The 17,241-nt window shown below is 31.1% G+C and overlaps 1 protein-coding gene across 1 annotated transcript in view; it reads right to left on the reverse strand.

The window, feature by feature from the left end:
* Positions 1-423: 423 nt before the first annotated feature.
* Positions 424-17,241, reverse strand: part of LOC129226445 (ATP synthase subunit beta, mitochondrial) — a 30,561-nt gene continuing 13,743 nt past the window's right edge. Inside the window, exons 3-9 of the mRNA XM_054861050.1 lie at positions 11,795-12,091; positions 10,455-10,639; positions 9,419-9,577; positions 8,535-8,657; positions 8,244-8,456; positions 4,089-4,290; positions 424-692 (exon numbers count right to left, since the gene is read on the reverse strand). Coding sequence (XP_054717025.1) covers positions 598-692; positions 4,089-4,290; positions 8,244-8,456; positions 8,535-8,657; positions 9,419-9,577; positions 10,455-10,639; positions 11,795-12,091 — 1,274 coding nt within the window. The 3' untranslated portion in view covers positions 424-597. The remainder of the gene's footprint in view (positions 693-4,088; positions 4,291-8,243; positions 8,457-8,534; positions 8,658-9,418; positions 9,578-10,454; positions 10,640-11,794; positions 12,092-17,241) is intronic.

Genomic DNA, 17,241 nt, shown 5'->3' on the forward strand with positions numbered 1-17,241 from the left:
GTTGCCTTGAAAACGCATGTAGTTTATTTTTTCCAAAATAAACAAAATTAAAAAAAATAATCAACTGGTCATCTTACAAGGGGATTTTACAATTCTCATAGCCAAATGTAGTGCATAATAGTGGTCGACATAGACAGATGAACTGACAAAAAGCAGTCAACTTTATAGGTTTTACTGTACTAAAAATGCAGGGGTTTCTAGGCATATGAACCTTGTTAAACACTAGTTTGATTAATAAGCTAGATATAACATCAGTCACTTCTTAAACAAAATTCAATTAATAATATCAACTCAAACAGAAGTTTTGGTTCACAAGAAGTTTTTGTTTTATTCAGGATTTAGCAATCAGTGACAACAGGATTAAAATAAAATCATGATTAAACATTATTTACATCCACAGTTTACACAATGACACAAACAAACTTGAAACTTTAAATAGAAATTTTATTATCAGCAAAACTTTTTGTGACATGTGCCTCATTTACTATGAGTCATGAGGCTGCACAATTACTCTTTACAAATTAAAAGTTTTGTTTTGGTCGAGATGATACACCTAATTTGAAAATGGAAAAGTGCTAATGTCTCTAAATGTACCACTTAAGATTCTTCAGCAAGTTTTTCAGCTTTTTGCATTACTTCTTCCAGTGGTCCTACCATATAAAATGCCACTTCAGGTAGATGATCCATTTCACCTAATAAAATAGAGTAAATAATAATACAAATACTAATAGACAAGAATGAAAATTAATTGCAATTAAAATTCAAGAAGCTGTATGTAGATTTTTATGATCATGAGATAAGAATTATACAGTCAACGCTCAGTAACTCAAAGTCCCACGGGACTGACTAAAGCCTTTGAGTATTGTAAGTTCCTTTACCAGCCTTCTGAAGAACAGTTTTTCGTCTCTAATATAGGAATAGCGCATTATGGTTAAACTATAACACTTATAGTTCAGATAAAATTAACTATTAGGACAAAGTAAAAATGTCCTTACAGAGAATAAATTACATTAAGATACTCCAAAAAAGGAAGTTATTTTTGAACTGCTTACATTTTATATCACATCTTAAAACGTCATTCAGCTTGTATGTTGTAGGATTAATTTCAGTTTGCATTGCTTTTTTTTTTTTTTGTTAATCCTAAAAGCCGACTATTTGAGTCAACCAGAAAACAAAAACTACTTTTTACAATTTTTGCGAAAATTTTACACTTCTCAAATATTATTAAAATTTTAGGTTGTCTGCAACAGCAAAAACTTGCCCGATCGCCTACTCCTCATGTAATTTTGCAACACTGCATGCATTGAGGAGTACTATTGTAAATAAATAATTCATCTTATACATAATAGAACTTTTTTCCCCCTATTTTGGCTGCATTCTTAGGTATAAAAGAGAAACAAACCTCTCTTAAAAACTTCCACTTAAAAGCAGAACATTTGAGGTATAGAGAAAACTTTTTATTGAAAACATTAAATTATTTTAGGAACAAAAGAAAACAAGATAAAGGAATATTCAAGTTATAAGGTTTAGAGTTATCAAGAGTTGACTGTAAATTTTATACATATTTCCTGAGGCATGCACTACTTGCAGGGTAAACAAACTTTCAAGGACTCTTCATGAAAAATGGAGTAAAATTGCTTGAATGATAAAGAAAATACTCATCGGCATGCTAGCCTAACTCTTGGGAGAATGAAATAAGCTTCCAACACAAACCATTTCAGATATGTAATTTCTGTCCCGAAAAGGTTAAATAAGTTGAATTTTTTATTACTTAGTTTTATAGGGAGAGGAATATCATACTCCATTTAGCTTTTTTTTCTTTTTTCTGTGGCTTATGAAGCATTGTATGTGAGTGAAATCAATGAAAGGGTATTCATTATGTTTCTAGGGTTTCAAGTCTGAAGATGAATAATTTATATGAAAACTGCTAAAGGAAAATAAAGCACAGTAACTACATTTTTATTATTATTATTTGTGTGATCTATTGTATTTTAGCTGCATGGTACACCCTTGCTTATTTGATTTCCTCTGAAAATAAAATATGAAAAAAAAAAAAAAAAAATGTTGAATTCCCTTTCCCTATTGTTAGTATGGAATCCAAAACATGTTTCTTCAAATTTCTGAAAAACTCATTTCTGCAGAATACTGTGCATTACCTTACCATGGCAGAAATGAGCATTGAATGTGGATGCTGAAAATACATTATTAAGACAATATGAAGCAATTCACCACAGAGGAAAAGATTTTTTAAATTCAGAACAAGAATCCTTTCTCCCTGTTTGTGAGTCTAGGAATGCAGCTGTAGAAAATAGAGACTTTTCAAAACACGAAAAGCCTTATGAAAGAATGTTAACTTTTTACATGCAACTAGAACTTTTGTACAATATACAGGAAAGATGCTGAGCCCCACTTACTTAATAATGAGCATTACAAAAGGATAATAAACCTGAGATGAAATTTACTAGTAAATGTATGAAATATCTTTATTGAAAGAAAAAGATTGACATACTTTTTGTATGGTTTTTGTTTTGAAATCAATAAAATCAAAAATAATTTTTAACATTTGTAACCCCAGTGCAGGCAATTTACTAGCTTTCTTTCCTAAGAAATTGATCCAATTTTTATTTTAAAAGATTTTGAGTGATTAAGTGGACATAGTGTCAAGAAATCAAAAATATTTCTTTTTTTTTTAAGTCAACAGTAATAAAATGTATAAGATAAGCCTAAGATAAGCTCACCTGCATAAGATAAGCAGACAACATTTTTATTAAGCATTTACATCCAACCATATAACACTGTGTAACATTCTTCATAAAAATCTTAGCATCAAATTCTAGAAGATGAACTTTTTTACCTCATTAGTCCCTACTGAATATTGGTAAATATTGAAAATTCTTATTGCTATTGATTTATAAGTATTTAGGTGTAGTTAAAACCCACTAATTGTACACTAAATGTAGATAATTGTAAAAACAAAATGATTAGTAAAAGTTAAAATTTGTCACTCCCTCATATTCCCTCAAAAGTGAGGGAGTTATGAATTAGGGCTATTATGTTATGGGATTAAAACAAACCATTGCGATAATAGAACAAGCGCTAATTAATAGACCAATCTTGCAGCCATTTTCACATAGATAAAGGTTGTAATAGGTATCATTCCCTCGCTTATATAAAAAAGAAAAAAAATGTGCAAAAAATAAAACAATGGACCTTATTCACGGTTTGGCAACGATCCCATCAGCTGTCCGTCTGCGGGTATTTTGACCAATTACGTAGTGTCAGTAGTGCTAAAAAAACTCGTTTTATTTAAGGATTGCTGGACTTCATGCGCATAATGAACATGCTTAGGGTATAAAAAGACTTAAGACTGTATGGAAAATACCAAGAAAAGGAAAAAAATAAAAGGAGAATTCGAGTTTTCACCATGTTTCTGATAAGGAACCAAAGAGGCTTAAATCCATGAAAATACGATAGTAAAGAGAGTATTTTGTATCAAATGAATCGTTCATCATTCTTTATGAAACTTTTCTTAGTTAAAAACTTAAAAACCTCCCATTTTTGAACAGAAAGAAGAGTTTATAGGCCATACAAAAGCAAGTGTTATTATATGCTATAGTACCGGATTTTCGTCTGCAACAGTTCCCACAATGCACTGCAGTGAGGGTTTTTACCCGCAGTGACGTCAGGTGAATACTGTCCATTGATCAGGGTCAACAATTTTTCCAATATTGATGAACTCAAATTAACCCTCGCCTCTTATTTGGCCTATTTGGAGAGAATTACGCACATTATTCTAAACATTTATTGCAACTAAAAACTTTAAACAAATGTTTTCAAAAAATATTTAAAATTATAGGCATATTTTTATTCTATATTTTTAGCCGACTGGTATTAAAGTTTTTCATTTCCCTCCCAAAAAAGTCTGCACTGTTCTGAAATTAACAGAAACAAGACAGACGCTAAATATTTGGAAACACTCTCCTTCCTACATGATTTTTAGTGAAAATGGAATGGACCCTTTTAATAGTCAATCATATTCAAGCAATTTAGAGGATTTTTCAAGTATTAAATTGCAGTTGAATACTCACCACCTAAAATACTTTTAAAGCCTTTAATAGTCTCAGCCAAAGGCACAAATTTTCCAGCTTGTCCAGTGAAAACTTCAGCTACTTGAAAAGGTTGTGACAAAAACCTTTGAATTTTGCGAGCACGTGAAACGGTGAGCTTGTCTTCCTCAGACAACTCATCCATACCCAAAATGGCAATGATATCTTGCAGAGATTTGTAATCCTAAAACAAGATATGTTTACATAAATGTTACATACAAAAATGACTAAAAACAATGCTGGATATTAATCGATTCAGCTTTATTACAGGTTAAAGACTCATTTTCAAATGTCAAAATTAATGAGTTTTCAGACTTGAGGAGTTTCTAAATATTTTAAAGGACCTACTCAAAAAAAGTTGATACTAAAATTTAGAAAACTTACTGATTATTTGATTTATCTTCTCCAATGAGTTTACCTCTAAAATTAGCAATTATAAACAGAATAATAATTTAATAATCTAGAATTTAGTAAATGTTACGTAAGTACTTTCCTCCTATCTACTACTTTTTAGAACCTCTGCTTATGATGGTAATCACAAAATGTAAAAATTACAATTTTGAGGTCCTTAGTGACACTAAAAGGTAAAGAACTATGGAATAAAATGTGCATGTTAACTTTCTGGTTATAAAAACAAAAAGAACCAAAATAACAAAAATTTTGTTTAGAGAACTGTGAAAAAAAAGAAAAAAAAAAAAAAGAGTTTCCTTGTTCTTTGTGCCAGTAGATCAAGTAGAGATTAGGAATTCTTTTTTTAGCAACATTACAGAAAGATACACCACTAATCAATGTCTTATTCTCCTTTCCTCATTCAACGAAAAATAATGTATTTACAGCGCCTCATATTTGACACACAACACATGTATGAATTTTGTTACACCTTTCACTTGCTTAAAACATTAATGTCTAAAGAAAGACTCCATAACTAGAATAAGACTAATAAATCTTACAATTTTTTAAAAATTGTTTAGGAGGTTTGACTGATTCGTAAATGCTATCCAGTTCTTCAAAACTATATGTAACTGCTTAGGCAAAAATTATGCTATATTGTGGTATCAAAGAATGATAGGGCCCTGGCAGTACTTCTGAATTTTTTTTATTTTTCATAAGTGCATAGCTTCAAAACTTCAAAAATGAAAATTAGGATGTTGAACATACTGGGAAAAGCAACTGAACAATAGCAATCAGCATACAAAAAAGTTTGAAAAGTTGTTTTATCTTTTTTTTTTTTTACGTTTCAAGCACAAAGGTATATATTCAATTCTTAAAGTTTGCATATGTTCAGTTTAAAAAAACATTTCATTCGGTACTTTTTAATTCACATAAAGAATAAATTTTATTTTAACAGCAGTATTTCTACAAAATAGAGCAAAAGAAAAAAAATGTACATTACACAATTTAATTTTTGAAACATTTTGTATAATGTACAAAATAAACGTACTGTTATAAATTTTAGGAAACAACTCATTCAAGTATAAAAGAAATTCGAGTTAAATGAATTTGCCTTGTTATACTTATTGAAAATCAAGGCTAAGAACAGTGAATAGCATGAAACACATATTTTATTTAAAGATAATGATCTCTTGTGCACTTGAAAGTAATAATGCGCCATATGTAAGTTAGAAGTTTAATCCGCAAGGAAGCGCAAGGGGGGTGTTTCACACCCCACAGAACCTTATTGTTCAAACTTTGAGTTCCTTTACTTGAAAACAAAGTTCGTGATTTTTTTTGGTTTAAAAAAAAAAAAAGTCAGATTTTTTTTTTTTAAATTAAATTTATAATTATTTATTACTTTACATTAAAAACATAATATATTTCACACAGTAGATAATTCTATTCAGCTTATTTTTGAAACTAAGATAAGTTCTCTAACTATTCAATACATTTTAAGGATTTATAAATACGTTATAACACTTTGATAAGAAGCGATTTTTCTTTAATGCTTTGCTTAAAAATACGGTTTCCATCATCATGTATGTTTTAATGTAAAAGAATATGTTGAGCAATTACTTTTCTTAATTATATAGCGAAGTATGGGAAAAACTGAAAATTTTTATTTGGTTCTATACTGAATTGAACGGTAATTTGAGTAAAAGTAATATTGCAAGAAAGAAAATCTGTTTCACACACATCAAGAGGGATCTATGTAGTCCCTCTATGTCTATTGTATAATGCTGTGCAGTTAAATTTAGAGCAACACAAATCTAAAAATGCAAAATTAATTTATAAAAACAAAATGAATTGATTTTAATTAAGGATTTTGATAAAAAAAATCACTTGATTCAAATCAATTTTTTTTAACTCAATGACTTAAAAAAATCAATTGATTTAAATCATGATGAAATTCCTTATACGGGGTGTAAAGTACCCTTCGTGCGTCCTTGTGATTCTCTCATTTTTGTTGAAAATGCTCGACTAACTGACATATGACGAGGATATGGGATATTTGCAAAGGCTGTTGGGTGAAGTTTCCATTGATGATGAATTGATAATAGAATCTGATAAGTATCCTGATAAATTATAGTTGCCATAATTCTGGTAGTAAAACTGAGGATTTACCCGAAGATGACGCAATAATTGATTATAAAAAAGAAACTTTTTTCATCGTAGTTAGTCAAACAAAAGGAATGAAAGGGAAATATTGTTCCAACGAAAGAATATCAGAAAAGAACATTATTTAGAAACTTATGGGAAATACGAAGCAAGCAATACTTCGACACCTTCAGAATTGTGGTCAATTTTATTTGACAAATGCATCCTAGACTTTATAGTGAAGAATACTAATACTTATATTAAAATATAGATATAATTTTATTCAATAAAACAATGCTAATGATATTTGCAAAAAAGAAGTGAAAGCATTTATTGGTCTGCTGCTTATTCAACAACAAGGATTTCAAATATATGGCCATGGGTGTTATTTTTGTCTCTTCTAAATGTAGCTACAATCAACTGCAGAAGTTTGCTGCTCTCAATCAAAGATTCTCACATAAAATTTGAAAAGATAAGATCATTCACTAAAGACTTAAGAGTCCAACTTGGCAAGAACAGCATGGAACAGAAAGCAATGTCAAGCAAAAAACATGAAGAAATATTGAAAAGCAATTTTTCAAATTCAAAGCCAACACCAAAAAAAAAATGTGAAAAATAAAAATACTGTTATTTCTGTAATAAAGACAATTAAAATCTGGTAGTTTGAAAATTTTTTTTAACGAACATGTTATGTGTGCCGAATGCATCAACTAATGTAAGTATTCACATGAAATATTAAATTATGGTATTAACTTATAAAAATAACTTATCAAATAGGTTGCTTTGCACAGATTAAAGTAATTGTGTTTAGCACACAAAAGTTGAAGTAAAAAAAAAATCAGTGAAAGAGAAACTTTTGTGTAGTAAATAATGGATATTCTCCACTGGGGTGCAGGACACCCCATTGCACGTTCTCTTGTTCACCCGAGTAGCGTGCATTCTCGCGGGTTAATAATGTAGAAGCAACTGTGACCAATTCAAAAATTCAGAAAATTGACATCTTAAACTTGTAATACATGAAAGTAATTTTCTTTTACAGTTTAACCAAAAAGAAAGTTCTTACTACTAGCTAACCCACATTTTTTCTCGTAAAAAAGCAAGTCTTTACTTGGAGCATTTTTTCTGAGGAAAAATAACAAATGGTCAGACCAGAGCAATATAAGAATGTTTTTTAATAAGAATATTGAATAAGGATGTTTTTAAGCTTTCAAAGTGATAATAGCAAAAACCTAAAATTTAGATTATCTAGAGCACAAGGTTTATTAATGACGCTTGTAGCCAATAAAAGGAACCACGTTAAAGATATTTTGTAGTAAGTTAAAAACTACTACTACAACTTACTACAAAATACCATGCCTTGCCATCAATCTTTGAGTTGAACCGCACCATTGCTGCGGTCACTCATCTGGTGTGCTAATTCTACATTAGCTACCAGTTTGTTTGGCTCTCTTGGCTCCCTTAAGGGGATTTTCGCCACCAGCTCATGTGATTCCTATTCCGGGCTCATAAGTGCTAAAAAGCACGAAACTGCAGTCCTTGGATGGAATAACTGAGCTGGTGGTGTATTTTAAGTATGTTAAAGATAATAGCTGATCTTATACAGACCTGCAGGATTTTTTGAACTCCACGAGCAACGTCATAATGCTCTTGTCCTACAATATTTGGATCCATAATCCTAGATGTCGAATCAAGAGGATCTACAGCAGGATAAATACCCAATTCAGCAATACCTCTAGACAATACAGTAGTAGCATCCAAGTGAGCGAATGTTGTTGCTGGGGCAGGATCTGTCAAATCATCAGCTGGCACATAGATAGCCTAGATCAAATAATAATGATTAGCAAATATCTAAAAATAAATATATATGTCTTCCTTTAATTCCTAAAACAAAATTACCTGTACTGATGTGATGGAGCCTTTCTTGGTGGTAGTAATTCTTTCCTGCATAGTACCCATGTCAGTTGCCAATGTAGGTTGATATCCTACAGCAGATGGGATACGACCCAACAAAGCAGATACCTAAAAATAATTCAGAGGGAAGAATTAAATTTAAAAGTTAATAAAACGTCAAATGGATATCAAAACAAAATTGAATATAAAACTGAGCCTTAAATCTAACACATCTTACAAAATTATTTAGTGTTTTAAAGTGAGCACATGCAATTAAGCACTTAATTAGCAAAATATTTTTCATCCCCAGAATTCAAAAAAAATTTCACACCATTAAAAAATTCTTACATCAAGAGTATTCTCCCCCCCCCCTTTAATGCAAGCATTCTGTAACAATTTGTTTCTGAACAATTCAGCATCAAGATTTTGTCAGATTAAAATGAATTGCAGTTTTTGCATATGTATTTCTTTTATCATTTTATTTTCAACAAAAATAGTTTCATTAGTTAAATTGACGTTAGTAACCTCATTAAAATGTATACTGATGCAAGTAGGAAATAAGAACAGAATGAATTTAAGATATTTGAAGAAACACGAATTGAATCGAATATTAATAAGGATATGCTGGTATTAAGCATTCTTTTCAAAGGGTTTTTTTACAGCGGAAACAAAATAAGCAAGCTTGTTGCAAAAAAAAAAAAAAAAAAAATCAGTTACCTGCCCGTTACAGAAAAAAGGTCATTAATATAAATAGCAAAGTATATTATTAAAAAGGCCAAAAAAAAAACAGGTCTTTTAAATAAAATCCTGTGGGTCCGGCTCTTTTTCTGCCCTGTGTAGCTTGAATAAGTATAAAAATAAAATATAAAAGATCTATTTCATTATATTACCTCAGAACCTGCTTGTGTGAATCTGAAAATGTTGTCAATGAAAAGTAATACATCTTGTCCCTCTTCATCACGGAAATACTCAGCAACAGTTAAACCAGTCAAAGCAACCCGAGCACGAGCACCGGGGGGTTCATTCATTTGTCCGTACACAAGAGATACCTGAAAAGAATAATTATACAATTATGAACAAACAAGAGGAATTCTAATATCTAACAAACAAAAATTATAAAAAATGAAAATGGGTATTAATTAGAAAATCATGTTACAAACTAATGGGGAACATTTCACCAATCCTTCTTAAATGCATGTTTTTATGAAAATATATTATTTGAAAGCAATTACTTTAGTCTTCAAATGAACTTTGAACAATAATAGCAAATGGATTAGTTCAAAATACATGGTAAATGTAAATGCAACAATTAGTCAATAGTTAGAGTAAAAGTTGAAACATTTGGGCTGCTCATAAAAAACATTAGCATTCACTATTATAGCAATAGATAAATGAATCATAAAAGGATTACATTTTCATATTTTGGAAATTAAATGTTCATGAAATGTGTAATAAAAAATATTTTAAATATTTGATATTATTTTAAATTGGGTTCTATCAATTCCTTCCTTTTTTCTCTTTGCAGAAGACAAATTGAACTAAGTTACTGATGGGGGATTACTGGATATAGCTTTTATCTGAAAAATTACCATTGCTATAAGTGAAAATGAGAAAAAAAAAAAAAAACTGCTTTTTATACATAGTAACCATTTTAGCAATGGCAGCTGTGACTTCTACGATCATTTAGCATTTAGTCCAGACTTAAGTTAACTGTTGAGCCATATTCACATCCTACACCATCTTCCTTAATAACTGATTGATTGGCAGAATTAACTTAATTATAGCCTGAGCAAATTTCTTCGAAATTTCTTTAAAAAAAACATTTGAAACCAATGCAGCAAACAATTCTGTTTCAGTTTAAAATGTAACTAACTGCTGAAAGTACGAACTAAAAATGCCCTAAACAAAATTTTTTTAATGGCATACCTTTGAAGTCTTATCTTTAAGGCTAATGACTCCACCCTCAATCATTTCATGATACAAGTCATTGCCTTCCCTGGTTCTTTCTCCTACACCTGCAAACACTGAATAACCACCATGAGCTTTGGCAATATTGTTAATCAGTTCCATAATGAGTACAGTTTTTCCTACACCAGCACCTCCAAAAAGACCTAAAAGTAAATTTAACAGGTTATATGATTCAAAGTATTTTTTTTTTTTTTCAAATAATCTAATATATAAACATTTCGCAATATTAAATTTTTTTTAAAAAGATCAACCAAATTATAGAACTTAAGAGCAAGGTTAACATTTTAACTTTCTAATTATACATTAAAGATGTCATTTAAAAAAAAAATTGGTGTGTCCATATTGTATATGAAATCTCCCAAAATTTCTTTTAAAAATCATTCATTTTGTGTGTTTTTGAGCAGTCTTGATTATTCAAACTTATTTAGAACAATTCTGAACCCTCTTGAACAAAGAAATTAACTAAGATTGAATTGCTACTTTTGTTTGCAGAGTTTTTTTTAAACATTTTTAATTTAAACAATACTGTAATGGTTTTTGAGCATTTTAAACTTACAAATTATTCAAATCAAAAATATCCAATGACATGTTATTAATGCCAATTAATTTTAGAAAAATAAGTATGAATCGAGAATTTTCCCGAATCAGAATATATATCACAGGGGTTGATCCCTTTTATTTTTAATACTGCATTATACAAAAAAATAAATCACAAACATCTTTCTTTTTGTGAACTATTTATGGGTATTTTCCTTTTACTTTTCGTGCAAACAAATCCTGCAACAACGAACATTTTCAGCTATTATCACAATTCAAATCTAAAATCCTTTTGGCGTAAAGGAAATTGCTGGGAATGACTTGGAAGTTTGAGTTACTAAAAATGCATCGTTGTGTTTTCAGACAATTTGCTAGAGCTCAAAAGTTTTGAAAAACTTGGAGAAGGAGGACTTATGACACAGAACTTTATAAAGAGCTAAAAAGCAGGCCCAATTTGTACCTGGATCAAACAAATTAATATCCAAAGTACCGTTGCAGTAAAACTGGAATATTTTATTTCAAGTCTTAACTAAGCATTTAAGAAAAGTTTTTATCTTTTCAAAATATTAAGCTACAAAAACATTCAGATCTACAGTATTTTCAATGAAGTAACTTAAGTTTAAAAAAGATTTTATTGTTCTTCATTCATAAATCAAATAACTTGCAAGAACACGAAAAATTAAAAGAAAAAAATTGCATCATTAAACAAATATTTTTACAAAATAGATTCATAAAAAAAATGAGAAAAAAGAAATACACACCAATTTTTCCACCCTTGGAGTATGGGGCTAACAAATCTACAACTTTAATTCCAGTTACTAAGATTTCCTGTTCAACACTCATTTCAACGAATTCAGGAGCTTCTTGATGAATAGCAGCAAATTTATCAGTAACTACAGGTCCTCTTTCATCAATAGGTTCTCCAATAACATTGATAATTCTTCCTAATGTTTCAGGACCCACAGGAATTTTGATGGGAGAATTTGTATCTAATACAACATTACCACGGACAAGACCTTCAGTACCATCCATTGCAATTGTCCTAACTGTGTTCTCTCCTAAAATATATTTAAAAAACATTCAACACTTTTATCTCCAAAAATTAAGGGATTAAAATTTACCATATATTGCATGTGGCAGTGAAAAGCAAAGGATTTTTTAAAGGTTTGAGGAAAATGCTTTCAAAGTTCAGATAGAAGATAGACCAACATTGAATTTTTTTTTGCAGGACCTACTAGGGACACTAGTTCTATCTTTTGTCTCTAAACAGAGAAGAGGTTCTAACCAATTTTAACAGGTTATCTCGAAATTTTTAATTTCGATACTCACTTGCTTATACTTTGCTTATCTCACTGCCTCATATAACAATTCAATTTCAATATCAGACTGAATTTCATTCATCAAGAGAACTTAGGTTAACACCAAATTAATACACTACATTTTTAGAAAATTACGGCATCACAGAACTGAAAGTCTTTCAATAACAAGAGCTTCAAAAGGTACTTTTCCATTTTAGGCTTGTTTCTTTTTTACATTGTCAAAAATAAAAAATAATGCTTATGTAGGCACCCTGTTTGATTCCCCTTTTCTGGTTTTACATTTTAATGACATTTTTATGTTTCATTATGTTCATAAAGTCAATTAAATCAATAAAATTAAAACATAAGGAGAAGGAGGAGCGAGCATGGTAGTGACAAAACCAATATTTTTCTGTTTTCTAATAGTGCTGTTAAAACAATTAGAAATACTTAAAACTTAAAAGTACTATCACAACCGGTTTCTTAGCATGTAATATTTTCATCAGTTAATCACATTGTATATCTACTTAAAAAAAAATGAGCTGATGTTTTTGTTCATCACGACTTTCTTTTACTCCAATTTAGTGTCATTTCCCCATTATTGGCATTTTAAATGTGATTCAATAGTTTACTCTCTAAATATCACCAGCAATCGCCAAATTGAAACCAGATTTAAAAAAAATTTATCGCCAAATTTGTCGCCAAGTTGCCGACCAAAATAATGGCGATATATTTGCCAAGTGTCCGCCAAATTATAACACCACTTGAGTTTACATCAAATTTAACAATGATTTCCCCCCCAAAAAGGGGCAAAAGACCCCTTTAGAAACACCCGAATGAAACCAAAAGAGGAGGTGCACAGCTAGAAGGAGTCTAGGTACCAAATTTCAACTTTCTAAGACATACCGTTCGAGTTATGCGACATACATACGCACATACGTCACGAGAAAACTTGTTGTACTTAACTTGGGAATCGTTAAAATGGATATTTCACGTGTCTATACATACTTAGGCACTTATCCATGTTTGTTCCAGTCGAAAAAAAAACCCCTCAACATTCATTCGGGGGCGAGTAAAATGGAAATTAAGGTTGATTTTCGATTGAAAACTTTTTCGTGAATACAATACTTCTTTTTCTGTAAAAGGAAGTAATATTACCAGTAAGAAGCTGATTGTTATTTCTTTTTGACGATTAATTGAGAGGAATTAATAAAACATTATGAATTTGGAAACTTAAATCAGTTTTAAAAAGGAAAAAAAGATTTGAATAGAAGAACAAAATACAGTCCACTGCAAGACCGGTTAGTTGTAAATAATGATTCCAAAATATCATATATCTAGTTCTTCTTATCAGAAAGTAGCTCCAACTGGGCCAGTGTAGCTTTACTTCTATGAATTCTCTATTCCTAATTGTAGGCGCAGATAAGAGCCCTACACTTTCTTATGATTCATCAAGTGATTACTCTAGCTGCTGCAAATGACGCATACTATACATTTCTAAAAATCCACAATGTTTGTTGCTGGGTCTCCTGCTTCAAATTGTTCTGCCGATTATCACACTTTACTCCCGACTTTTTCACCTCGTGCACTTTATCCCTTCGTGTTTAACAAAAAGCTCCTTTTTCCACATTAAAATAGAAAAAAAAAAAGGATTTTGCGCTTACAGAAATAATTGTATACCTTTTCGCCTAATCACATTAAATAACAGTAAAATGATACATAATAAAAATTATATGACAAAACAATAAATAAAATAAGGATATATACACAACATTACCATTGTTTTTACCAATAATATAAATTCTGGTTATTTTTAAAGATAATAGAAATACAACAAACTTATCAATTCATTAGAAGGGGGGGGGGGGGAGCTAAAATCAATACTTTATAAATATCTCTATGAAATTAGCTTGAATTTCTTTTCAAGAAATCATCTTTATTATTATTTTTTCATATTATAAAAAGTGTTTTAACATTGTAAAATTTTTTGAACCAAAATCTTTATGGACTGATAAATTTTAATGCAATTTCAATTCAAAAATGTATTCTATGCTCCAGATTCATATTTTAGTAAGAACGCTGTTCCCCTTTATGTCTATGGTTCTTTTTGTAAACACAATTGATATTCAACTATATGATACTCGGCAAAAGTGACTGGGTACTCAGTACTCTGCCAAAATGCCACTCACTATGGAAGTGGTGTCCCTAGACAATGACTTTTCTAAGGTCCCTCAATTAAAAAATAATAATGATCATATTAATTACAGTGTTGACCATTGCAAAAGTAATGTCACCCCCCCCCCCCCTCACTACAAGCGAGACCCCTCAAAAAAATTCCTAGGAACAGCCTCTTAAAGATTTCAACGCCTCAGTTCCAGTCATGCCTTACACCTCTGTTAATTTATAAATAAAACAAATTTACATTGATGTAATTTAATCCTAACTAAAATTAACAAAACATCTTTGATATAATCCCCACATACATAAATTTTTATCATTGACCTTGGAGGAAGGGGAGTATCAGGAGAGTGATTCAAGGACAGTCTTAAATGCAATATAGAATATCCTTAGTTTGAGGGGGTCTGAGGTATCTCTCCTGGGAAAATTTTTGAAAAGTAGATATAAAATTCAGCATCTTGAAACTTTATAAAACATAATTCAAAATACAAAATATCTGGAAAAAAATAGACAAGCCAAAACTTTTTATAAGTTTCACTCTTCTGCAAATGAAGATTTTTTCTTTGGATCATCAAATCATTGACATTGATCAACAGAGAGATGAGAAAAGGCAATGCAACATCACTTGCTCACATCTGCTTTTCATACAGTTGATTTTTGATCATCTCCCAAACCCAAACAAAATGATCACAAGTAAAAAATGCATTCAACTCATAAAAGAAATGGTGCAGAGCTTTAGAAGATAGGTAACGAGAGAGTAACATCCCTGTCATTCAAACATTTTACTCTTAAACTTATTTATTTTCACGGACTCTAGAACAAATAAACTTATTTAAAGCTTTTCATTTGCAGTCTAGTCTCTAACATTTTCATACTTAATTGAATCGTTTTACTGAATTTTTCTAAACTTTTTTAAAAATACTGTAGATTTCTCCTTACAACAATACTTTTTTAAATACAAGTACTATCGTAGAAAAAGAAAAAAGAATAGAATTAGTGTAATATTTTTCACTTGTGCAAAGTAGATTAACAGTAGAAGTAAGACAAAAGCAAGCATTAACAGAAAAACTACCAATATACTGAATTAGGGATCAAAAAATTAACAAAATATAAAACATGTGAAAAAAAAAGTTAAAGAAAAGTGAGAACCATGATTTAAACATTTTTGATGCCGCAAGGCAAGTAGCAAGGAGCTGAACTCGGCATGTGTGGTTAGGTCATCCCACCTTCCCCTCACATTCACTAGACATTTTAAAATTCAAGTTTTGAAACTATATTTTCAAAAAGTTCGTTTTCGAGCACTTAAAGATTTTTTATATATATACTCCTGTTTGCGAAAATTGCAACACCATGAAGGACTTACACGAGTGAGCTGAAAATTGCAGGAAATGTAAAGTAGGGCATGATATGCAAATGATTAGAATTGCAGACCGGTAGCACATGCGTATGCTGAGCAGTGCCCTCGGAACGGCGGATCGAACTGAATGTAGACGGCTGTAGCGAGGCGTGTATGATTATCGGTGGTTATATGCTAGAGTATATACCCCCCCCCCCCCGTTAACTGAATCTTTACTATACCTCTTCAACGAAAGAAAGCGAAATGTGAGAAAATTTCGGAGTTTGAACGAGAAAGAATTGTAGGCTTTTGTGAAGCTGGATTGCCTAATCGCACAGTATCCGCTTGTGTGCAGTGTAACAGCAGCACAATCATGCATGTTTAGAAGCAGTGGACGAACGAGGGTCGGACAGCTCGGAAATCTGGGAGTGGACCCTGAAATGCGACGTCAGCTCGCGATGACAGACACCTGGTATGTATGGTGCTGACGATCCGCACAGCTTCTTCTAAACAATTGACAGCACAGTGGTCAACAGCTACAGGTGTTTCATTGTGTGCTTCATCAATTCGGAGACATCTGCTGCAGCGTGGGCTGTGCACAAGGATTCCTTTATACAGGATTCCTCTCACGCAAAACCATCGCCGCCTGCGGCTACAATGGGCGAATGTGCATAGGAGCTGGCATGCTGATTGGCAGTAGGTCGTCTTTTCTGACTAATCCCGCTTCAATTTGTGGCACCATGATGGCCGAATTTGTGTCAGGCACTATGCCGGTGAACGCACATTGCACAGTGCATTACTGAATACCACAGTGGACGAACACCCGGAGTTATGGTCTGGGGTGCCATAGCATATCTAGGGTTGCCATCCAAATTTTGCTTCAAAATAGTTGCTTTAGTAGCCTAATTTGTAAAAAAAAAGTCGTCTAAATAGTCTCCTCAGCACAATGATTAAGTTGCATTTTTCACCCATTTAGTTGCTTTTTCCAATTTCTTTTAACTTTTTACTAACTCAAAAAATACTAAGTGTAACAAAATCACACAACAGAAAATCTTAAAACATAGCTATTTATAGTAAATGCAAAAAAAGAAAAAAATCAAAACTTAATTTCTCAGATCTAACATGTGCTTTAACATCATTCAACATTTTTTACTGGAACTACTACTTCAAAAAAGCAACTCTCAGAATAGTAATGAAGTTGGTATTTAAATTTTTTTTTAAATACTTACAAATTCAAAAAATACATTGTGTCACACAATCAAAAGATGACTACCTATAGTAACTACAAGAAAATAAAAACTTATTTTCCCAAACATAATATTTTTTTTCAAGATTAACTTGGTTCATTCAGCATTTTTTAATGGACTAATAATAATAGAATTTAATGAAGATCTTT

The sequence above is a fragment of the Uloborus diversus genome, chromosome 7 (genome assembly GCF_026930045.1).
Source record: "Uloborus diversus isolate 005 chromosome 7, Udiv.v.3.1, whole genome shotgun sequence".
Lineage (NCBI taxonomy): Eukaryota > Metazoa > Arthropoda > Arachnida > Araneae > Uloboridae > Uloborus > Uloborus diversus.